At 41.4% G+C, this 25140-nt stretch overlaps 1 protein-coding gene across 5 annotated transcripts in view; it reads left to right on the top strand.

Annotated features, from left to right (window-relative positions):
- Positions 1-25140, top strand: part of PTPN5 (protein tyrosine phosphatase non-receptor type 5) — a 78247-nt gene that overhangs the window by 28528 nt on the left and 24579 nt on the right. For all 5 annotated transcript variants that reach the window (XM_042038628.1, XM_042038629.1, XM_042038631.1 and 2 more), the window contains exons 3-6: positions 15836-16017; positions 16945-17064; positions 18880-18963; positions 22547-22785. In XM_042038628.1, coding sequence (XP_041894562.1) covers positions 15836-16017; positions 16945-17064; positions 18880-18963; positions 22547-22785 — 625 coding nt within the window. The remainder of the gene's footprint in view (positions 1-15835; positions 16018-16944; positions 17065-18879; positions 18964-22546; positions 22786-25140) is intronic.

Here is a 25140-nt window from a genome sequence, read left to right as displayed (position 1 = left end):
TGTTGTCACTGTATCTCAAACCTCTACTGTCTCTGGAAATCATGGTTTCTTGACCTCTGCCTACTACTAGTTTGCTGATTGAGATTTCATGCTTTCCTTGTGCCTGCTAGTGACATCACCATGGGGATGATGCCTTTTCCTGGTCTTAAAATCAAGAATTAAACACGGTTAGAAGGGAAAAAGGGGTTTTACCTCTGTATTTATTTTCATGATCCTTAGGTGCACACGTCCAGGTGGAATGCACCCCAGTGCACACCGCAATGCACCCCCCAATAGATCTGGTATAACATTATAGGTCTTACTAATTAGCATATCTATCAAAGATTCCCCAGGGAGAGGCTCGAGTGAGCCCCACTCCCTAAGGAACCTTCCCCTGGATGGTTTTATCTTAGTTTACAAAATGTGTTCTGGAGAAGACCTTGGGGTCTGGGGCTTTCTGATCCCTAACTACGAGGCTTCTAAGATGTTTAGTCTCCTAGCTTGACAAAATACATGTAAGAATATAGGCTAAAAAACACTAAGAATACAGAAATTATAAAAAGATATAAAAGGGGTATAAAAGAAAACGCAAAAAATGATCATGGCATCAGGGAAATGCAAGAAACCTCAACAAAGAAAATATTTCAGTAAGGATAGCATTAAGGGGTGAGTAGTTGCGGAATACCAATCTCAAGAATTGGAGGTTTTAATGGTGGAAGGTTTTCTTCATTGTATCACTGTTCTCTCTTGGGAAAGAAGTCTTGGGAACCTAAGACTTGCTTTGTTTGTGAATCTTCTTATCTCTTTCCGCCTACACATGGTGTCTGATCTTTGTTAAGATCTGGGCCTGCTCTGCATCTTCACAAGAAAAACTCTAAAAGGAGAGAGGAGGGACTGCAAGGATTGAGAATTTTAAAAAACTGATGGAGAGCAGGCATTGGCTTGTGCTTGGCTGGAGGGGTGTCCCCACCCTGCTACCTGAGAGGAGTTGTCAAAGAAGAGGTGATCATGGTATGGTGTCACCCATTAGATTTGTTAGATTTCCAGCTGCAGTGTGTTGCACCGGGAGATTTGATTGAATGTAACTTGCGAGTTCCCCATGGCTCTTTCCCCACAAAATGAGCCTTCCAACTGAGATCTGGCTGGGTTGTCAAAAGAGAGTCATAGTCAAGCATGTTATTGAAAAAAAAGAATGGGAAGGGGAATCTGCCTCTGTGAACCTTCCTCTGGAGCGTTCAGAGTGGAACTGAGGAGCTTAAACTCTCAGTTTAAGTGGAGAAAGGAGAGATTTGGGCACTCCATGAGAGGAACATGGAGTTCTTCAACAGAAGAGTTGAGTAAATACTGACAGGTTTGACTCTTTTGCAGTACATTTTCACAACATCTGTCAAGCTTCCTTTAAAAATACCCAGACAGCTCTGGCTTGACTGTGGATATTTTTCACGCTTCCCAGTGTATGGAATTGGCATTTTAATTTCACAAACAAATCTTCCAGCTTATTAGATTTATCCACCTGCTCATGCAAATGGCAATGCAGTAGGTTCAGTTTGTTCTCATGTGTTTTTCATCACAGGTTTCTGGTTGTCATCTAAGCTTTGCAGAGTCTATTCTGCTCAGTTCCTGTGTTTTGCTGTATCCTATGTAATTTCATCCTTGGGATCGCGCCCACCACTGCAATATGTGGTAGCACTGGGTTGTTAGGCTGTTCTCCCCCTGGGATCTGAATTCCTCTTCCCTGTAGGCTGTTGGCTTTCTGTGTGCTGCACCCCATGATGTGGCAGTAAGCTGCCTGGATATTACTGTGTTATGGCTCTTTGCACCTCCCAAAGAGCTTATCAGGTGTCCTTAATGACATGGATCTGCTATTGCTTTATTTTCAACTCAACTGCTTAGCTAAAAGAATGTGTTATTTAAAAGAAAAGAGCTATTTCACCTGAAATTAAATGGCCAAATGAAATTTTTTTTAGTCCCAACAATAGATGCCATTTGCTGTTGATGATTGTCATCATGGCACGCTTTAAGTGAGAACAAACATACTACCCCCCTCCAATACACACAAGGGTTTTTTCCTAACAGATTTATTCATTAAGCATATGTTCAAAGACTACAGCTATTGCCACTTTTAAATAGAACCATTTTTTCATTGCTTTTCATAGAAAAAAATGCTACAGTGTTGTGAAAAACCTATTAATGTTCCAGATTCAATTAACTAACATATTCTGTTAAAAGTCCCTTCTACTCAGGTTGTTTGACAATAGGAAAATAAATACTGTGTGTTGGAGACTGACCTTCAAATGACAGTCCAAAGCAGCTGCTTTGCAGAGTCTTTCACAGTTTGAATGCCTTTACCTTCCCTCTGAGTATGTCAAAGAGATGTCTTACAGAAACCGAAGGGAAGCTGGTTAGACTGTAAGTCTTGGCCCCAACTTCCTTGCACAGGCAACATTCCTGCTGAAAGGGGTAAAAGTTTCATCTGACCAATTTTGCAGCCTTTTGATAAGAGGGATGGCACTCCTGAAAGACACTAAATGCCTTCCATTTTGAATGCCTTCTGTGGGAGACAAAGATAAATACAGATCTATTTTTCAGAATAGGTCATTTTTCTTTCTGTCAGGTTTGTGCAGGCGTTCTCAAAATGGCCCCATTTAGCATCCTGTGTGCTCACTGGTACTGATAGGTTCTGAATGTCCTTTGCCAGCACAGTGAAGAGCATGTGTTATTTTTCTGTACGGAGGAACACTTTTGCAACAGCTCTAAGGTGAAGCTTCCTTTGTTCTTTAGGGGTTTTTTTACATGCTACTAAAGTGCTACTCCTATTGGATGCACATATGGATTTGGGGATGCTATTGTCTGTTCAGCTGATAAGGTCATTTCAAGATCTGCGGAGATGAAAGGATGAACTATGATGTTTTGAGTTACCCCTCAAAAATAGGACTTGATACTGCCCTGTTTCCTCTTTTGTCTTTTTGTGTCTCTGCTCAGCATATCGGAAGTAGATCACAGGGCTTCTACCTGGGCCATGGGTAAAATGTAGCTCTTGTCCATTCTTTTTATGATCTTCCCAGCATAATTAATGCTACTGTGGTGGTTTGACCTTTGCTGGAGGCCGGGCACCCACCAAAGCCGCTCTGTCACCCCCCTCTGAACTGGGTAAGGGAGAGAAAATACAACAAACGGCTCATGAGTTGAGGACCAGGACAGATCACTCACCAGTTACTGTCACATGCAAAACTCAGGGAAATTAGTTGAATTTATTGCCAATCAAAATCAGAGCAGGATAATGATAAGTAAAACAAATCTTAAAAACACCTTCCTCCTACCCTTCCTTCCTTGGTCTTAACTTCATTCCTTATTCTCTACCTCTTCTCTCTCAATGATTCAGGGAGATGGAGAATGGGGATTATGGTCAGTTCATCACATGGTTTTTCTGCCACTGCTTCCTCCTTAGGAAAAAGAGTTCTTCCCCTTCTCCATCATGGGTTCCCTCCCATGGGAGGCAGTCCTCCGTTAACTTCTCCAACGTGAGTCCTTTGCACGGGCTGTAGTCCTTCACAAACTGCTCCAGTGTGGGTTCTTTCCAGCGGATGTGTTTCCTCAGGAACAGGGTGCTCCAGCACAGGCTCCTCTCTTCCCAAGTCTGCAGGTCCCCCTGCCAGGAACCTGCTCCAGCATGGGCTTACCACAGAGTCACAACCTTCTTTTGGGCATCTACCTGCTCTGGCATGGGGTCCTCCAGAGGCTGCAGGTAGATCTTTGCTCCTCCATGGGCTGCAGGGGAATCCCAGCTCTGGTGCCTGAAGCACCTACTGCCCCTCCTGCACTTATCCGGGTGTCTGCAGGGCTGTTTCTTTCACATATTCTCACTCCTTTCTTCTCTGGCCACATTTACTTCTGTGCCACAACTTTATTCTCCTTCTTAAACAGATTATCCCAGTGGCATTCCTACCATCTGATGTGCTTGGCCTTGGCCAGCTGGCTGGCATTAGAACTGTCAGACGTGGGGAAGCTTCTCAAAGAAGCCATCCTCATAGCCCCCCACACCCTGCTACCAAAGCCTTGCCACACAAACCCTTCAGGAAAGTACCAAGCAGGTTTGTTGTACATAATTGGCATTGGGCGATGAGGGGTGCAAGCAAAAAAAATTCTTTTAGTAGAATCTTGAAGTAATGTGGAGGAAGACAGAGGTGGGATGGTTTGAAAGTGCCACACTGGTCTTCAGAAGCTAAGAATGAGATTTACAAGATTACTCAGTACTTTATTCTTCATATTGAAGTCAAGTGTGGGAGGAGACTTGATCTGAGGCATTTGGCATCTCCTGTTAAGGCAGATGAAGTGTTCTGGATAGCATAGCAGAAATACAGCTCTGTGGATGAAGTCTTGCTTCCCATTGACACATACTGTCACCCACACCTCATAAAGAGCATCCTAAGGGAAGCAATTGACTACTCATATTCCAAAATATGTTATGTACACAGCATGTTTCAACATGGATACAAAACTGTGGGGCAGCTAGGAGTCCATAAGAATATGTTTGGTGCCTTTGTGGTGACCTGAATTATAAATGTTATGAAATCAGGAGCTTCTGAAAAGAAAGAAATGCTTCAATCAAGACCTGATGAGACAATGTTTTTGAATAGTCCCAATTCGTGTTGCATAGTTGAGGAGGTAAATCACTGTCTTTTCATCCTCAGAATAGGACATACTATGAGACCTTTTATACCTGAAGCAATGGGAGGTTTTAAGGTGTGCCTCCCACAGATGCAAGTGCACCGCTGCCTGCTTCCATGCCACCCCAGATCATCATCATTTCTGCAGCATTATCTGGAGTACACAATGAAAATCTATCTGTGACCCCATTCTGGAGCTAGAAGTAGAAATTCTCTGCTTATGCAGGATCCAAAATGGTGTTTGCTTACCACTGTGGGGACCTGTTGATTAATGTCAGCTCCTGCCACGGTAACTCAGCCTGAGGCTGTGTGGTGTGAGGTGGAGTGGAGCCTTGGGATACATGTGAGCATGAGAGGTTTGTTTCTTCGGGTTGTTTTGTAGAGTGAAGCTCATGGCTGCAGACAAGTGATGCAAAATCCTCCCGGAATAATTGCAAAGCTCATCACCAGTGTGTGCTTTTTTTGTGTCACCTTCTCCAACAGAGAGCCGTAACAACTTGTGCATGTCTGCTTATCTGTCTAGACAAAACATTGCTCAGTGCATGTTCCCTCCCTGGGAAGAGGATGAGAAGGCAAGCTGTTGCATCTTTTTTAGTTTACTATTTAAGGCTGTGTATCCATGTTGATGAGCACAGTATAGGAACCCAGACAGACTAAAAAGCAGGACTGTTACCACTTTTTACTTGCATTGTTCACTTTTTATGCACCTGTGTGGATAGCTAGGGAGAAGGAGAGCTTGAAACTCTTATACTTGTGACATTTCAGTAATCTAAGCATGCCTCTAACATGAAGGGACTGCAGTTAGAGAGGTAGCAGAGCACTGAACTGGAAACAATGATATTTAATTGTTCAGGATTTCCATTAGGGCCCATAATGGTGTAGCCCTGGATGGAAATAGGGCTCTAAGACAGAGATAAAATTGATCTTGTCTATGGATGTCCACACCCTTATCTCTACAAGTGTTTATTTCAAAGCCTAAATTAGAGGGTCTGAAGGATACTATTGCTTTCTGAGGAAGCCGAGCAGTGCAAGCATAGCCTTTTTAAATGCATGAAAGAAAGCAAAATGCTTATACTTGGCATAATACCCTTGGGGCATGTATCAGGTTTGTGGCTGAAGATGATTGTTGAGACTGGTCTTGATATAATTTACTGTCTTTGAAATGAATGTGATAGTGGCTTTCCTAAATGTTTTTTTGTGAAGGCTCCAGGGCATAAGATTTGAGTCACTTAGTAAAGCAGGCTATCCCCAAATGAATGACATCAAAATGTTCCCATTTGAACCTGGCAGGAAGCCAACAAATCACCCCTCTGCTTCAAGGTGCAAACCCATTCATTCATGAGAGCAGATCTAATACCTACAGAATGCCAGGCCAGTCACTGGGGAGACGTTAGAAACACACAGTGGTATTAGCATTATGACTGTAGAAGTTATTAATTTAACAAAAGAAATATGCCTTTTGTTTTTTTCCCAACAATAGCAGTGTGACAACACCAATTCAGATTATAGTGGTACGAATAGTAAACACTTCCAAAAGTGTGTGATACCAGAATGTGTTTGTTTCTTTTAATTGCCAGTCACTCTTTTATTGAAGAGGCTGTTTGTCTGGTTGTAAATTATTGCCATTTTTTGATTATGCACTCAGGGACATTTAAGTATATCCTATAGCTAAAGTGTAAAGGCACAAAAATTATTATTAAGGTTTGGGAGCAGAGAGTTGGTTATCCTGTTTCAGAGAGTTCAAACCTGTACACTTCGATCTGCATCACTGTGCTGCTGACAGTTCTCCCTGCCTGTGTGGCCTGTGCATGGGCAGTCTAGGCCTTTATCTCTTGAACTGTGGAATTACAGAGCTGCTTTGTGGATTTCCATTTTCAGTGCTAAAGGGAATTTGCAGCCTGGGATTAATTTGGGACAACCAACTCCACTGGAAGTGAAATTGTAGTCTGTTTATAAAAGCTCAAGGCAGCTCCCGAATTATCACCAGGCACTTGAAAATGTTCAGTGAAGAAAACAGCATAACAAATAAATCTATTCTTTAATGAAAAGAAAAATTTAAATTGTATCTAATATTCAGTGGTAATCGGATGGACCTTCTGTAAGAGGGTTAAGAGGAAAGGAGAAAAGACAAAATCAAACCAAAGCAGCTTTGAATTGAGCCCTGATTGAAAGAGTGCAATTGCTAATTATGTGTGGGTGTGATAGAAGTTAATATTCAGTGTCTCTGCCCTCTGAGGGTCTGCATTCGCTTAAGAGCTGTAATTTGACACCATATTTAATATTTTATTTTGAAGCAAACTCTCCTCAAGGGGCCCTAGCTGCCCTGAGAAATGGCATTTCATTTAACTTGATGTTTCACAGGAGAAAAAGGAAAAATGACACTGCCCAACAACACATCTTGTGTTTAAGACCTGTAAGCATTAGGAGAGCCATTAAGAATAAACCATTTGTGTATTTGATTTAGTAGTGGGAGTATGATTTAGATGTGGACAAGGGCATAACTAGTCTTGTATTGGGAATTAAGAGCAACTTCCCCATTGTTAGTAGAGACATAGCAGTTTATATTGAGTGTAGGACCCTGGCAGTCAGACCCTGCCAGACCCTGCAGATGGTACAGTAGCTCCCATATACTTCCCATATGGTTGCTTTATCTGACAGTCCCTTACTGCTTCTGATGGCTCCTAGCAGTTCCTCTTTGCTGTCTTTCCAGAGCAGAGGGCCTGAGGATTTTTTTCTTCTTGCTCCCATCTGAGTGAGGCTCACACCTAATTCAGAGTGGTGTCAACTGAGGTATCCTGAGCTGCTTTTCCCTTGCAGGTCTGTTTCATATGAGCTGTTGTGGATTAGAGATTTGGTGTGAGGATCAGGTAAATTACCTTCTCCTACTAGGTGGGTTAGGTATATTGTAAAGCAGCCAATACCAGTGTGTAGGAACCTAGTATGAGAGGAATGCTGTCTGGAACATTTGGTTTCTTCCAGAAAGGAAGGGGTTGGTGACAGATCAAATGAAGTCCCCCAGACCCACCCTTCAGTAAAACAAAATCTCTGGTGTCAGGCTGCATCCTTCCCCCTCCAGGGGATGACTTTGTAGGCCAGCATCCTGTCTTTTAAAATTGTGTTTTGCAAATCTTTTGATTATTTGGAACAAAAAAGACTCTATGGAGGCAGGGGAATTTGAGAAGATTGTGAGTTTTGCTTTTTTCTTTCCCATGTTTCTTTTCCTCTGCAGTTATCATTTTTTTCCTGAACTACTTCTTGAACAACACCACAGTGAGCTACTCTGTGGGGTGGGGAGTGGAAGTTGATATAGAAAGGCATTTTAATGCTGTATCACTTCACCCTCTGAGACTGGATTTTGTCTTTGCATTTCAGATCTGTAGAGTGCAAGCACATTTGCAGAGATTTGTACTAGAGTCACTAAAAAGTAAGACTGAACATTAACTAAGAACAGATTCCTTCTCACAGGGAAAAACAGGCTTCTTTTTTGAATCATTAATTTGGTTTAATAAAACAAAATCCTTATTTAGCTCATAACAAGCCCTCAGTTTTTCTGCTAACAGTAGCTGTGGGTTAAACATTAGTCTGAAAATTAATCACAGTTGTCCTCATATAGTCTGAAAGTTAGTTTCAAAAGCAGTTTTTCAGAAATTGATTTAATAAATTAGGAAACTTCTGGGCATTTTCTTTTTTCATGACTTATAAAATGTACTGTCCCAGAATTCTAATCACAGAAAAAATACTACTGTGGTAATTTAATTAAATGTTTATTTCCATGTGTACAGCCCATCCTAAGGGTAATCTGGACCCTCTGTAACCGTGATAAACATGTTTCCCACCGTTGATAATAGAGTCCCTTTTCTGTACAAGAATTTAACAGGTAGTAGGAGATGGCTCCTGTTAGGCTTGAGCGTTATGGAACCTGCAATAAAATGGCTAGGATTTCCTCTTCGTCTTCTTTAATGATGAAAGTTGGAGCTGGTAGACATTTCCACTGCAGCAACTCAGCTGAAGATGCCCTTAGGAACTGGAATCTATCCAGATGATATTTTCACTTATCATTGTGGCACTTCCCTGTGACAGCCAGACAATTACAACACAGTAGCTGTTGGACTGTTGAAAAAATCACAGCAACTTGAAGGCTCTTCTAAATCACAGCAACGAGCCTTGTCCGTAGCCTGAGATTCACAGAACTTATCAGCAAGCGCTTAACATCATTGACCGATTGGGAATCAGATGAGGTTTGCAACTTATGTGATGGCCAGTCTCCTCCTGTTGAAGAAGAGGGGGAGGCAGCTTGTCTTGCAGTCTGATATTTCTCTTCTCCATCCCTCTCTAGCAGCTTGCAGGCTTGCTTTTATATGTGACCCCGCGGTGTCATAATAATGGTCCTGGGTGAACATGAACATTTTTTCTGCCTTCACCTCTCTTTCTCTCCTCCCACCCATCCCAGATGAAGTGGCAGGTGGACTGAGTGGGAGCAGTGTGAAATGAATGCAGAGAAAACATGTGACTCAGCAGCTCAGCAGGGAGCTGCTGAGTGGAAAGGCAACTATTCTCCTTGCGCACTCTGGCATCAGGTTGCTGTTCCCTCAGAGATGAGAAGAGGCCCTTTACGGATGGAGCTGTGCAGCCCCCCAGCATGGCAAAGGCACTGCGTATTATTTTCAGCAGAACTTATTTCAAGTAAAGAGGAAAGTTTCTTCTTCAAGTTTGTTAGAAATATTGCCAGTGAAAGGGGCGAAGCATCAGCTAGAAATACGTAGACCTCAGTTCTCTGCATGCCTCGCTCACAGATATTCTGCATGACTTTACCCTTTCCTTTCTTTCTCTCTTGATGCATCTGTCCCTTTTGGTAATTGGAGTTTGGCATAAGTGGCAGCCAGACTCCACCAGCTGAGCTTGGGAAGTGCAAGTCTATAGTACTTCTCCTGGTGAGTAGGTGACACCCCTTTTCCTCTCTGCACCATCAAAGAACTCCACAGAGAATGCTTGCCTTCCCCAGAAGGAGGTTGCTGGCTTTCCCCATGCTACATGCCACTCATGTACAAATAAGTGCAAAGGAAAGTTGGTATTTGTGGGTTATCCTCTGTCACACAAGGATAAATTAACTTTCTTGTTCAGGATTAGGGAGGGACCATTGCAGAGCCTTCGTAAGGAGTTTTGTAGTGATGCAAAAAGTTGTGGTATTTTATTACCAATTCTGTTTGTCTTTGAGAATGGAGGACCGAAGTAGATTTTTCTCTATAGACTAATCAAGAGAATGGTAGACATTTTAAATCAGTGGCTGTACTTACTAAAATCTCGATTTTAAAGCTATAGTGTGCATCATTGTCACTGAATTTCCCCAACACGCACACACAAAAAAAACAAGCATGAGGTGGTGTTCTCTTGAATCTCAGAGAGCCTGAAACAATGTCTCTGGAGAGCTGTGAGCAGCTGAATTGATGGGCATATCAACCCATGAATCAGAGTGAATGAAACACAGGTATTTCCAGTGTGATCTTTCTAGCAAAAATATTCAGCTTTCCCGAATAGAATCCTTGAATGTTAGAAATTTCAGTTGTTCCCCACACAGCCTCTTGCCTGGCTCAGCTTGTTCTTACAGACTGGGGTAAATAAACTTAGTGCAAACTAAGAGCATTAGAAGTTGTAAGCTGAAATTCATCTCAGATTAAGTAACATAGGAGACTGACACCCGCGTTGCTGGTGTGTAGGCCAAGTCTTGGTGAAGAATCTTCCATTCCTCCCTAATGTGTCAGAGAGGGTAGTTCCAGTTTCTTGGACCTCTTACTTAGATTGGTGGTATGTCAGGCTTATTTCTTTAAATTCTGTTACAGAGAGGAGTCTGATGTCTGCAGTTGCAGTCTGCAGTCCTACAGAGGACCACAGGATGGATCTAACTGGCTTCCAGTTAGATACCAAAGTGATTTTAGGGTTGCTTTGGTGCCTTGCAGTGTTTAGTGGTAAATGTAGTGGGACCCATGAATCTGCCTGGCTTGTTGCTAGTGTTTGAATTAAGCTGTCTGATACTTTCTGAAGTAGCTCTCGATGTGGTTTTGCATTACAAATGTAAGATCTACCAACCACAAGCTCTTGGCACCTAGAACTTGGACTTTATCCAGAGTGGAATTGAAAGTACTGAGGCAATTACATAGTTGTAAATCCCCTCCATCTCCAGTCAGTCAGTAGTAGGTAGTTCTGGGGTGCATCTGGGGATGTTTTAATTTGCAACTTTTAATCTGGATACTTTTGAGGCCTAGATGCTCTCCTCCTGAGCAGCGTTTTACTCAGCCATTTGGAAAACATGAATTCATTGAACTCTTGTAAACAGAGCGGGTCAGGGATCAAGCAAAGTAGCAGTTGTCATGATCAGAAAGGTCAAAAAAATTAATAATGGAGGAGCTAGAGAGAGAGAGAGATGCATTCTTAGGGTAACAGCAAATAGCATCCCCAGTTTTCAACACAGATCATTATATCTTTAGTGTAAATTTTCAACATAACTTATCAGATGAGTCAGGAGTGCAGACAGAATCAAGAAGAAACAGACTTTCCTTGGTGGTGAATTTTATCTGTCTGTAAACAGTAATGATGCAGCTCCTGTCATGTTTAGTACTTAATAAATTAGGTTGCTGTTCATGAAGAAGTTTGGTAGAAGTTTGAGTCTGCAGAGTGAAGAACCTAAGTACACAAGTTATGCTTGTCATGCAAGTATGAGAGGTCCCCTTCCTCTTACCCCCTTCTTTCCATACCACTGCAGGGCAAAAGAAAGCTAAATATTCAGTTTCCATCCTTGTCATGCTGCAGTGGCAACCAAAAAAGAGAATGTTTTCTTAGCCAATACCTTTCTCCTAAAGCCCCATTCTTTGGATAGACAGGCTTTTTACCCTCTAGAACAAGCTGCCTCTTGTTCATGTGCACTCTGAGGCAGCTCATTCAGCTTTGATGTGTCTTTCCAACACCTGGACTTGCCTGCGATCAGGATGTCTTATGATGTGTGTATTTAACAAGGTCTTGACCAGATCTGTGAACTTCATTGCCAAGGGCTGTGTCCTGCATGTACAGTTGAGGTGCACGTCAAAAGAAGCAGTGTACTTGAGACCTATCACAGTAGTGTGCTTTCATCTACTGCTCTTTCATCAGTAGCAGTTCTCCCTAGCAGTTAGATGGAAATTAGAGGCTGAGATTTCAGTAGGCAGTTGCATTTGGACATCTGAAGATGCAGAAGCCATAAATGGACTTAAGACTCTGGTCTGAAATGCTGATAATCTTGATGGATGTGAGGTATTGCTGGCATGTTCATACTTTGTGATGCTTCCACACTGTGGTCCATTCCTATAAATTCTCACCACATGTGACCATCATGAAGATGTGGAGAGGTTCAGAGGGCAATGTACCTCAATACACCTAAAACAATTAGGGGCAATGCAGCCGAGCTGCTGTGGTGTGTTGGCTGCTGCAGCTTGAGACTTGGCAGAACAGGTGAGGCCCCTTTTGCTCTCCTGTCTTGTGTGTCTGGAAGGTAGAATCCACCATTAATAAAATCTGTATTTCCCAGTGAAGAGGCAGCACCGTCCAACTCAGAAGCATAATTCCCACAAGGACAGTAAGATGGATGTGCATAAATGTCTAATAACTGTATGAGCACTGTCTTTTCACTGCTGGGGTACATTTTCTTTCTGTTATAAAAACAATTTTGTTGAGGAATAAGTCTTTCTCTCAAAAATACATTGTTAAATTAAGTCTGCCAATGGAGCTGTGCCAATTCCTTGAGCATTAGCACCCATGCACAAGAGAGGACACAAGTTCCTTCTAAAATGTTAACTTCATTAGGAAATATAGCCAGGATGTGAGGTTCTAAGAGGTTGTTTTTTGTTTTTCTCTGAAGGCTTTAAGTATGAATCAGTTGAGTTACAGAGCTGCTAATGCCTCACCCACAGCAGGATTTGATGGGATCGTGGCATGTTTGTTACTGTAAGGCTTTGTTGACTCGCTTATTATTGCTACAGTGCCTTTTAGTGTTTCAGCTAAGACTAGTACTCTAAGCACTTGTTTTTCTGAGAGTTATATAGGTGTTTTTTCTTTCTTGTGCCTGTTATGTACCCGCACATGAAGTCAGAAAAAAAAAGATATGGAGATGCAGGAAATTTAAAATGGGCATTGCCAGTTAAGAAGCCAGCTTTTACCTTCTGAGTGAAGAAAGATGTTTCCCTATATATATTATTCCATAATATAATAATATGCAGTCCTGTGCTGTGTATTTTTGGCAGCTTGTTTTGGTGGCACTGCTTAAGGAAAGAATACAGGATGAATGGATCCCTGGCATGATCCAGAAAGTGCTTCTCCCTGAACAGCAAGGATGAGGTTAACTTTATGATGCTGTTTTGAAATTTCAACTTGCTTTCACAAGCCATATGGCTGCTACAGATGTCAGAGACCTTTTAATTCTTCTGCCAAAGGATTTTTTTTTCCTAGCAAGTGTAGTCTTGTTCCAAAGCAGAAGTACTCATGGAACTTGAATCCCCATCTCCATGATGCAGGAAATAAGGAGGCTATCACATGGATGCTACATTTTACTGTCAGTCAAATCACTAGCAGAGGAGAGGCTAAATTCACTCCTGGATGCAGCTCTCTCAGGACCTTCACATTCACCTTGACACAAGAAAGCTTCACTGATGTCTCACTCATTACCTCATCTGCAGCTGAAAGAATCCTGGGCCCATTAGGGCAAACAATACAGGAATATGGGATTGCAAGATGATGTGTGAGTGCTAATTGAAGTGTTGTGTAAAGCTGGCATAGTTAAACCAATACAGAAGCCTAGGTGGGCATCATTATGTTTGTTAGAATCTAATCTTTTGGCATCTGTAGGAGAAAAGTTTGAGTGGATTTTGGTTAATACTAGACCTTCTCTTTGTATATCCAAGACATGTATCTGTTCACTTTTATGTATGGATTCAGCCAGTTCCCCATTATTTTAGTTCTTGCACCTTTTGCCTTCTGTTGTGTTAGGGAAAATAACTCTTGATAACAGTGTCAATTCAGCAGAGCTGGGATCCTGGGCTCCTATGTCCACAGACCAGGTCTCTCTCTACCTTATGCAGTGAAAATAATTGAAAGTAAGAGTGGTCTATTGTCCTTCATACAGGGCAGTTGTAAGGAGGAGAATATGACCCCTACAATTGTACGGGTGTTATTAGACAACGCTGGAATTCCAGGAATTGGACTTCTGGGCTGTGGAGAGGCACAGATCCCCATGGTTACAGACACAGGGCAGTGCCCTAACTTTGACATCTTTTTTCCAGAAGATGTAGTTAAGTGGCCTTCACATCGTTGTATTATAGTCAGGGGTTTGTTTCCAACCAGAAATGACCTTGTAAAATCTCAGGCTGTTACAAGTACAAAACAAAGAAATGCTGTTTACCTGCTACATAAGGCATACATTACCTGGTCAGTTAAAAAAAATCTGAAATATGAAAAATTATGACTTATAAAAACCAGTTGAAAGCTGAGCGTGAAATCTGCATTCCTTGGCTCCTTGCATTTCTTGGTCTGGTTGTCTTCCCAGTGTTGCTTTAGTTTTTCACTGTGTATATTTTATCTTGAGCTTTGGGGAGGAGTATGCAAGACAGGAAATCATCAGAACTTGGAAAAACAGTAAATATGTTCATTAAGCATTCTTAGGGACACAGGTACATTATTTAATGCAGATAAAGAAAAAGAAGAACTTAAACTATGTTTAGTGAAAATGGAAGGTTAGAGACTTCAGGAGCAAACAATAATAAACTCTAAGAAAGTAGATATTTTTGAAGCTTTAGATCTCAGCCACAGGTACATGTCTCTCTGCAAGGATGACAAAAATAGTTTCTGACACGAAGATTCTGTCCCTGCTAAATTTCAAATTCCTGTTCCAAAACACAGAACATAAACATCCCACAAAAATAGCAGGAAAAAATTGGCAAGCATTAACAAGTGTTTTCCTCTCAATTTTTGTTCAAATCTAGTGAGACGTGAAGCAGTTTAAAAGCTTGAAAATTTTCAGCATTAAGGACTGAGAGGTAGACTTCCCATGATCTCTTGAGCTATATTCCAGAAACTTCCTGCTTTTCTTGGAAAAGTGCTGTTTTCAAGTGGTTGTGTTCTAGCATTAAAAAAACAGCATTAAAAGATGAATTCTTACTATGGCCAGACCCTCAGCTGATACACAGATATATTTCATTTGCCTAATTAGAGCTCTGGCTAGTTAATGGGTGCTTATCTGACTTAGAGTTACTATTGTGAGATATGTAGAGAAATGTTTGTTGAGAGGAACGTTTTATAGAAACCTTTCCTCAACAAACCATGGAAGGACCAATGATGTGGCCTTTCCGTGGGACACAAGAGGCTGGTTTAGACTTAAGACTACAGTGTTGTACACAGGGCAGCCTTGGGGCATTCCTCATGTACAAAGATGTAAGTCAGTAGTACTTACACCCAGTGAGTCTGATCTTCCACTCCTTTTCTCTTGTAAATGAATTTATATCTACACAGACTCTATTCAAAACACTGTTTCTGAGGGACTAGCCACACCAGTGGTTATTTCCACTGAACAGAACAGCATTGCAACATTATTAAATAGCTCTTGAGGATGAATTCATCCAAGAAGTAGGTTATTGGAATAAAGTCTATTTTATTAGTGCCTTAGGACACTCAGCTAAAACCCAGAGCCCCTGAGCACTATTCAGACACATAACATGAAACAGTCTCTACCTCAGAAATTTATAATCGAACTAGACAAAGCAGACAAATAAAAGAAATAGAAAAATTGAGACGGGAAGGGGCAAAATGGGTTCTTTGCCATCATGTAGCTGGGAAGTGTGTAGCTAGGCAATAGCACAGGTAGCTTCTTTTAAAAAGTAAAAATGAAAAAGTGCAGCAATGTAAATGAGAATTTGTTAACAACAAAGCCCAGAATCGGCACCTCCGGAAAGAAAGGGAAAATAATTTATCCGCCCACACTCACTTTTTTCTGAGGAAGGCAGGTGAATAAAGCTGCACTAATAGAGTGTGACGCTCACAATCCTGAGCTGCGCTTGCTGAGGCGGAACTGAGAGGTAACCATCGTCTCCAGGAAAACAATAGCCCTGCAGCCCCCGCGGTGCCTGCGGGGTCACATCCCATTCATCCCCTGCACATGTCGTTTTCACGTGAAGGTTGTTCCCGTCCAGCTGTTATGGAGTCAGTGGATGAAGCTGAAGGACAGCAAGGAGAGCTGAACAGGAAGGAGCAGTCCCTGAAAGCCTCCCAGAAAACGGCAGTGCTCGGTTGGCCTCCCCGGTGGAATGGATTAATACCTGGAGACAGCATGTATCTGTTTGTCCTCTCACAGATACTGGTAAGGCAGCTTGCCATAGCTTTGGGATGCTGGGACCCTTCTTTTAGGCTGCACTGGCTTGGGAGGTTTCCTCCTTATTCACTCTAGATGTAGCAGTGGGCATAGATGCAGTCCTCATTTCTGCAGCCACCTCTCACGGCTTTGCCTTGAGAGCAGCCCCTGCCTTTTGATGTCCCAGACTCCCATCCCATTTCCTGCCTCTCTGCAAATGCCTCCTTTGCTGAATGACCGATATCCCACCAAATCCATTTTCTGTGGCTGATGTGTATGGGGGTAAAGACCCATGTTGTTAACAAATGGAGCAGGAGGTGTATCCTTTAAAGCTGTGGTGCGCCCTTCACAGTTGGGGATGAGGTTATACCTCTCTGTGAGCGTGTTAAGTATAAAATCATTGCTCTTGTAGTTTATGCTAACTGTGGCGTGTGCAGCACCCTTAAGTGGTTCAAATGAAAAGTTTCCATGTGTGTATGTTGTGTGTGTATTTATAGTGATGCCTATGTGAAACATGGCTATTTGTGAGAGCTTTGAGAGAGGCCTTAAGAGTTTTTAATAACATCCTAAATCCATGCAATTACTAGTTTGGATCTAAAAGTAATAATCCTGAAAGTTCAGAAGTCAGAGGAACATGTTGCTCTTTCAGTGTTGCTCAACTTGCTGTTTCTGGGCAGCCCTTTTGCTAGTGAGGGTAGGAGGGAGCCTGTGTAACTCGGTGATGCACATCTAGTTAATAGTGGCTGAGCTTGGAGTCTTCAGTCTTTTTATTCCTGTCAAGCTACAGCCTAGAAAATACCTGACTTCTTAAAGCAAAAGCGATAATCAACATGAAATCAGCGCTAACTAAATTAGTTAATTATGCAGTCTTGAAATGAAAATGAATGTGTGTATAATGAGAGATGCTAATTACGTCTTTTCTGATTGATTGCACAGCTTCTCTGCATGATGCTGTGGTACAGCACTTACGGGACCATCCCAGCAGCTCAGAATGCCTTCGACCTGCTCTCTTACTTGCTTACCCCATTTAAACAGGTTTTTTCAGATCAAGGGGAGGTAAGTCCCTGTGCTGCTCTCTGGTTATATAGCTGATGTCAGTAGCCTTCGGTGGCACTTCTAATGTCTCTTCTGATTAAAAGTATAGTATACATTTATTTCATGCATTAGAGTGACTTTTGCACTGTGGGTATGTCCTGAAATGGTAGAGGAGTGTTCTGAAAATAGATGAATATTTTATCTTTGAGATATTGGGCTAAATTTTTGGCTATGATGTTAGGTCAGCACAGCAGATTTTTCATTATGTGCAAATTATTGAAAATGAAACAAAGTAATTAGAAGTCATCTCATTAAGGTTTAGCCCACAGTAAGGGGAGAGCTGGAACTTCATTTCTTATGATGAATAGAAGCTTAAATTCTGGAAGAACAGATCAACCCACATAAAAGGTGCTAATCATACCATAGTCTCAAAAATCTGTTTTTGTTGAGTGTTTAGAACATATCTGTGTGCAGTAAATGTATTTCAAGTGTACTAGGTGCACAGATTCAGTTATATTTACAGAGCTACCCCAGTAAAATTGCTTAGCTTCTCACCATGACATGATGACATGTATACCAGAATGATTCATCTGATAAATTACTGGTAATTATACCCAGTGCAGATTTTTCTAGTGTGGACAGAACCTTAATTAAGTGGTGAACAGCTACTTTCAAAAATCAGATTAAATATATTTGCTATCAGGATGCTTAGATCCATTGTACATAATCTTTGAGGCAGAGGCTTTGCAGTGCTAATAGAAAATCTGTTTCAGTGCCTCTTGTGATTGAAGTACAGTGGAGACTGTTTTCTCATATCAGTGTTTATGAGCTGCATGTCACCTGCTCTTTTGGGGTTTCTTGAAAGAAGCACTTTTTCTTTGCCCTTTTGCAGTTGGCTTTATTATGCACAGAGCTCTTCAAAGACTATTGCCTGTGTCTTATTTGCAGTGGCTCAATCATTAACAAATTGTTGTTCCTTACAGAAAACCACTGATTTGTATAATTTTGACTTACAATAATTGTTCTTCACAGAGGAAACTGTTTCCTAGAATGCACCACAAGAACACCCCAAGTATGACTCTGTGCAGATGTTCATGCATATGTTTGAGGACTGTTTATTATAGCACTATTTATTGTGCAAATTTACACTTGAAAACAGTATAGGCAAATAAATCTTCTGATGTTAAAATAAGCAAATGGAAGCTCTTAACTCCAAATTTCTCATTAGCTGTACTAGCAGGAGAAAAGCAGAGTAAAATTCCTTGCTCACTGAAGCCCATTAGAATTGAATTTTGTACCTACTACTGAGAACAGGCTGAGCTATAAGACATCAGAATTAATTCCACTGCCAGTGGTGTGAATTAACCTGATGGTGTTTCACTGAATGCATACAAAACACAGAAAACTCCTCTGTGGCTGGATTCTATTTAAAGATCCCCAAACCCAGGAACAGTACTAAATTTTGTTTAAAGCCCTTTGCCACTGTATAAAATCACGCTGACTGTAGCAATGAAGCATTGATCCAGTCTGCAAAATTGAATTGTGGATTCAGATCTCAGCTTTGGCAAAGCGTGAGGGTAGGAAGCAGAATTCCTGTTTGCATTAGCAGTGAAATCTGGGATTTGGAGCTTCTGAGATGCTGGGACTTAGAGGTGGTTTCACTTTCAGTCTTCTCCAAAGCCTGGCTTTTTTTTTTGTGGTGATGGCAGCTTTTCCACAGGTGAGTATGATATCAGTAAATCTTCATGGGACATAATGCACACTTTGCCAAGAACATGCATGCAGACACTGTACTGTGCCCCTAAATGAATCATTGTCTATTCTGCTGTCTCACAGAGCCTGACTACAGTTGGGAGTGTTGTGGTATCATACATCCTGCTGTCTTTGGCTTCTCTAGGACTGCTATTTGTAGGATCTCTGGTAAGTTGTTATACAGCACAAACTATGTTCACGCCCTTTTTCAGTGAGTTTTTAGAAGATGTCTAATTCATCCAAAGTTGTTGGTGTTATGCCTAAGTTGATTGTAAAGCACTGTTTTTGGAGCTGTTTCTATATAATTATCTCCTTGCTTTATGTGGAGGAATCAACCTTACTCAATTTCTTGATGAATTTGGGATTGCACTGATGGTTTTTATTCTTTCTATCCACAGATGGGCAGACTGTTTGCTCTGAAGTAGGAGGGATGTGGTCCATTAACAGGACCATCATCCATTGATGTCAGTGGCAGAAGGAGCTGTTCCAGAGTGCCAGTGTACTTCTGAATGTGAAGTCCTGTTAGATGTAGGCCAAGGCCCCAGCTGCAGAACAAGCTTAAGTGGCATGACTACAATTAATCTAGTTAGCTGTCAGCTGTTGGGGAGCAGCAGGGTATTGTGTTTCTCCATTGGTTGTGTAACTGGCACAAAGTTGTGTGGTAGATGGGAGAGCTATGGAGAACTCCTTCTTGTCAGGGAGCTCTAATTGGATGTGGCTTTTCAAACCCCTCTATGCTGTTCCCTTAGAGTGGGAATGCAGCTACTGAACATGCAGGCAGAGCATCACCTCCTGTCCTTACAGAGGTGCACCCCAGGTAGCTCAGGAAGCTGGAGTTGTGCTACACACATGCTGTTTGAGTGATGCAAAGTATAATGAAGTACATCCTAGAATCATGGGACAGTAGGTGGGAAGAGATTGCTAATGGAACATCCTGCTTGGAGCAGCAGGGCTGTTGCCAACACTCAGTATGGTCAGCCATGAATTTTTCCATACAGGTTTTTAAAACCTTCAGGAATGGAGATGTATAATCTCTGTGTGTGCCTGTGCCACAGCTGCATGGCACTTTTGGGGAATAGTCTTTTCCAAGTGTCTTCTCCAAATTTCACAAACATAAATGTCCGAGTTGAATTTCTGCAGGCTCTTGTGGCCATTGTCCCTTGTGGTGTCAGCTGCATCCCTGGAGCTGCCCTTGCAGTAGTTGCAGGCCACTGTTAGATCACTCCAGCTTCCTCTTTGACAGGTTGAACAAGCCCAGTTCCCTCTACCTTTTTCCACCCCTGACCTCCTTTGCAACCCTCTACTGGGACCACTTCAGTTTTTCCATATCTGTCCTAAAACTGGAGGAACCAAATTTGTATACAGTATTCAAGGTACAGTTTCATCAGTGCCAAGGAGAGGGGAATACATCCTTTGATTTGCTGGCCACACTCCCTGCTGGGAAGTAATGCCATATTATGTGCCATGGTTAAGTTCACTCAGAGGCAGCACAGTGGCAAAATCTTCTGTTTAACATGTCGGGAAAAATGTACTTTCTAAAAACCATTCACAAGGCAAAGTAATTATAGTTAATGCCTCCATTATTGTGATCACTGATGTAGCCAAGAAAGTTAGCCAGGTTTATGCAATTTTCTGCTTTTTTGATGCTGCTGTACCTTATCCAGATTAATTTTGTCCTCAAAAATAAACTTCTGGTAATTCTGTAATAGCAAATGCTAAAGAAAAAAAAAAAAACATCTAAGAATTTTCCAGGCGATCTTGCTGCAAGACATTCTGGGCTGAAAATCTGAATAGCAAGGGTGTGATTTTTTTTGCATATTCAACTATTTCTCAGTGGATGAAAACATTTATTGCTGACCCATTCGTAGCAGAGAAGGTAAAATTACATGAAAGCTTTCTGTGGCCAAAAATTCTGATCTCTATTTGGACAGCTTTGCATGTGAACTCCTTACAAGTGAACATGAATACCAGTGTAGATTAAGGTAGACTTTGCACATTTTTGTGTTGGTTAAAACTTGTGTATAAAAAAACGTTTTCTAACAGTTTCCATGTAGGCAAGCTTGCACTGGTTTCTATTCCTGTGGTCTGTGCTAAGAGTTTTCTAGCTGCAGTAGAGGCACGAATGTCACTCTGTGTCACCCTGCTCTTTGGATAAGTGGCTGGGCAGCAGAGTACAAGAAGTGTCCTGTGAGTTCTGACCAGTCTTGCCCAGTATGTTCTCTTTAACATGGACATTAGGAAGGAGAGACTGTTCAGAGACAGGACATGAGCCTTGTCCCTTCCCGCCTCCTTGCTACCTTACTCTCAGATGCCTGAGGTTGTGCTGCTTTGCAGTTTGCTAAAATCTGCTTTTATCAGTATTTGCAGAAGGTAGTATAACATAGTCACTGGCAGAACATTGAAAATAGTGATTGAACCAGGCAGAGTTTCTACAGTCCCAGCCTGGTGGACAACAGATTGTTGCATGAAGACAGTTTTCTTTATCTTCCCCTTTGTCTCAGCTGAGTGATCTATCTCCCCCTCTCCCCTTAAAATGGGTTTTAAGCCATGTGCTACCTAGAAGAGACCTTGAAGGGATCTTTTCCTTTGAGGAGTGCCTTTGTGACCAAACTGTTCTTTCCCAATGTTGAAATCGACACCGTCCTGTGTGACTTCCTAATGTGCTTTAGTAGCCTAGGAAGAGAAATTTGACCTTTTAAAGTGACACTTTTCTAAATTCAACTGGGCATTTTAAAGCTATGTAAGAAGAGGACAGAAGAGGCTTTTACTGTGGAAAATAAGACCTGTTCTTAGTCTCAAAGGGATGCATGACAGTGCAGTATAGTTTGTATGGCATTAGCCTGAGTGATACTGCTCCTAGTTCTATGGTAGATGGATGAAGTTGGCCTAAGGTTCCAGATCCTGGAATTCAGAGATGGAATTTTTAACTGGTTTTAACTGAGGTCTATGTGGAGGATTTGTACTCTACTGATGTGACTTCCAAATCATCTAGTCTACCGCAGCATCTGTGCAAACTGATACAAAAAGAAATTTTTTATATTCCTGCAATTTCAAACCTTTCGTTAATTTGTAATATAAACTTTGATATTGCATTTGTGTCCTATAACTTCCCAGGATTAATTATTTAATGTTATACCATATTTAAATCAGATAATTAGATTATAGCACAGTCTTTCCCCCTGGCCAGGAGCTGATATGGGCATTCTGAGCCTCAGGATCAGGTACATCAAAATTTAGGCCTCTTTAAAAAGTGATGGGTTTATACATAAATTCAGGATACAGTGCCAGGTTATTAAAGATGTTTAGCTCAATTATATGTACTCAAGACAGCTGTATGTAAATTTCAGATGGAAAGCCATTAAATCAGGAGAGGTATGATTTGTAGAATACAATAGCAGACTTTTATTTTGTAAGCAAGCCTGGGAAGGATAAGAAACTGAACAAAAGGACAGTGGTATCACATTGGCTTGCATATGATGGTCACAAGCACATTCCACTTCTGCTGTATCCCTGAGTTAAGCCTGGCCAGCTCTGTGGAAACCTCTGTGGCTGAAAGCAGGTTTGAATGGGTAGATGTGAATCCTTGTAACGTGCACCACAAAGCTGCTCCTGCATGGAACATTCCTGTTCTCTTCAGTACTCTCCAATTCTAATGCAGAGGCCTGGGATGCTGTCCTAAAGGCCCATGCCCTAGGCTGTATGGAAGGGCTGGCTACAAGCAGAAACTTTTTTAAATGTTTGTTTCCTCCAGTTTTGGCATCTACTCAGAGCCCAACCAGACCCTCCCTTTCCGCTGCAAGAGGACAGACGCCAATCTGTGAGCCGGCAGCCTTCCTTCACGTACTCAGAGTGGACAGAGGATAAAAATGAGGATGACTTCCTAGATTTGGATCCCGTACCAGAGACTCCAGTCTTTGACTGCGTAATGGACATTAAAGCGGAGACAGACCCAGCTACTCTGACGGTTAAATCCGTGGGCTTGCAAGAAAGGTAGGGTAGATGTGACTAATAGGGAAAAGTCTGCTCCCAGATTTGGTGGGTTTAGGAGTTCTGTGCCTAGTAGGAAGTTTCATTGCCTTTGTGTATGTCACTTTAAAATGTGGATTTAAAGTCAAGCACCTGCTTTATTTCCCGTCCTGTTTTCAGTCCAGTCATAAATACAAGTGCATTAGCTAAACAACACACAGTTCTTAGACAGCTGTCAACAAGTGCTCTTCTAAAGCATCGTTTCTTTACACTGAATACATCTATTTGTGTTGTATCAGTCTCTCACCATTCATCAAGACAGCAACTGCATAGCATGAAATTCCCCTATAGGGCAATGAAAGCTTTTACTTCTGAAAGAGGTGGGTCTTGTTGGTTTGTTTTTTTCCCTGTCACTCATGCTGGAGGAAGCAAACTGTAGAAAAAGTGGTAGTCTTCAGTATTTTATTATATATAAAAGAGTTAATTCAGAAGTAAATGAATTTGATTCAAATGAACCCAGCAATGAAATTTGGGGTGAGCTGGTGTTCACTGCTTGAACCATAAGGGCAACTTGAAAAGAGGAGTTTCTCAGGCAAGTCAGGAGCATCTCAGAGAGATTCACAGCTGGGAAAGGGCAGTTTCAAGATGAAAAGAAAATCTTTTTCTGTTTTGTGTCCTTTCTTTGTCTTAGTGAAATAGAAAAATGGTCTTGATAGAATTCCTGTGAAGAAACTGTGCAAAAGTGATGATGTTATGAATAAGAATGAAATTACTGAAGGGCCCAGCATAGCAAAGTACCACCTTTCTTTATTTCTCAGTTTGCAAGCTTAATTGGAGTGCTAACCATAGTTAATTCTCATCTCTAAAGCTTAAAACAAAGGACAGAACTTCTATTTTAAGAATACGATGCTGACTTTCCAAAGCACCTCAGGACACAGTAAAAAGGAGTGTTACAGAAGCGGCTTTCAATTTGCACTCTGTGAGCTTAGAATGTTTTTTCTCACTTAATGGTTTGTTATAACATTTTCCTAAAATCTTTCACCTTTTATTGTTTTATTCTACCTTTATATGAGATCACAGTAACCTCTGGGGCTTATCCCTGAAGCTGCTGCTATCAGAGTTCTGTTGGTTTTTCTTTATAGGCAAGACGGGGCTTGAAATACGTGAGTCATTTGTGTTCTTCACTATCCCTGATTTCATTCCATTTCTGTCACTTTGAAGATGTGACATTTCTCCTCAGATGACTGCTAGCCTACACGAAAGATACTCACTGTATCAAGAGAATTGGGGAGTATCACTTGGGGAATAATCAATTGGTTAAAGTAATGAATTACAATGAAAAACCTGTCAAATAACAAGAAGTGGAAGAATGAAAGCAATTGCTTAAAGTTCTCACACTAGATACAAAGTGTACACTTAAGATACAAACTAGTTTTTAACATACACGTGTCCTTGAGAAGACAGACATCATTTCAGGTTTGAGCTGTGCCCTGACAAACTTCATTTACATTACACGTTGGTCACTTTCCCTTTGTTTGGTGTTTTGTTAAATTACCCACCTATGCCTCTTTGGCATCCATTCTGGTTCTCTGTCTTACTTCCCTCTCATTCTTTAGCCACCTGTGCAATTAAAAGAGTGGTCAGCAGCTAAATTCAAACACCACTCTATGTTGCTGAAGAAGAAATAATCTCATTTCCTCATGCTGAAGAACTATTTATGTAGGTAGCCTCTTCCACCTTGAAAGAACCAAAAGCAATCGTTGTCAAATGCATGTGTTTTGGGGGAGAAATGTGGTAGCTGCTTAATAGCACAGAGGAGGGTAAGGTCGAAATCCTTTGGAAGGCGTCACTAAAGATTCCATGCCTGCCACTAGTGGCATTTCTCCATGGCTGTAAACCATAGCAGGAGGCTGGCTGCAAATTCTTCTGGACAAACTCCTGAGTCCAGGAAAGGGCTGTGATCCAAGTAATGACTTCTGTCCCCTCTCTGAGCTGGCCGTGCCTGTGTGCTTACAGGGTTTTTAATAGCTCCTGCACACACCTTCTAACTAGATTTTTCAAGCTGAGATTCATCAAAAATAGGTTTACTGTGTGGATGTATAGAACCTTTACCTAGTAATCATCATATTGTGTAGCTTTATTATTATGTTAAAGATATTTAAATATAGATTCGCTGATGGCTTTTGAATCTTACTTTTGTCTATCATATGTGAGATTAACAGAAGCTCAGAAATGCTTTAAAACTTTATTCAATAATAGGCATTTTGATTTCTTTGTTTTATTGTGTGGCTAACTTAGAGTAAACCCACTAATAATTCTACGCTAAAGAGTATCTCTGCTTTTAATGTAACTGTTAAAACATCGGGACCTTCATTTTAC

This window comes from Corvus kubaryi, unplaced genomic scaffold, assembly GCF_017639235.1.
Source record: "Corvus kubaryi isolate FWS band 111438036 unplaced genomic scaffold, C.kubaryi_AGA036_p1.0 37392, whole genome shotgun sequence".
NCBI classification, from domain to species: domain Eukaryota; kingdom Metazoa; phylum Chordata; class Aves; order Passeriformes; family Corvidae; genus Corvus; species Corvus kubaryi.
This window is presented reverse-complemented; position numbering and strand designations above follow the sequence as displayed.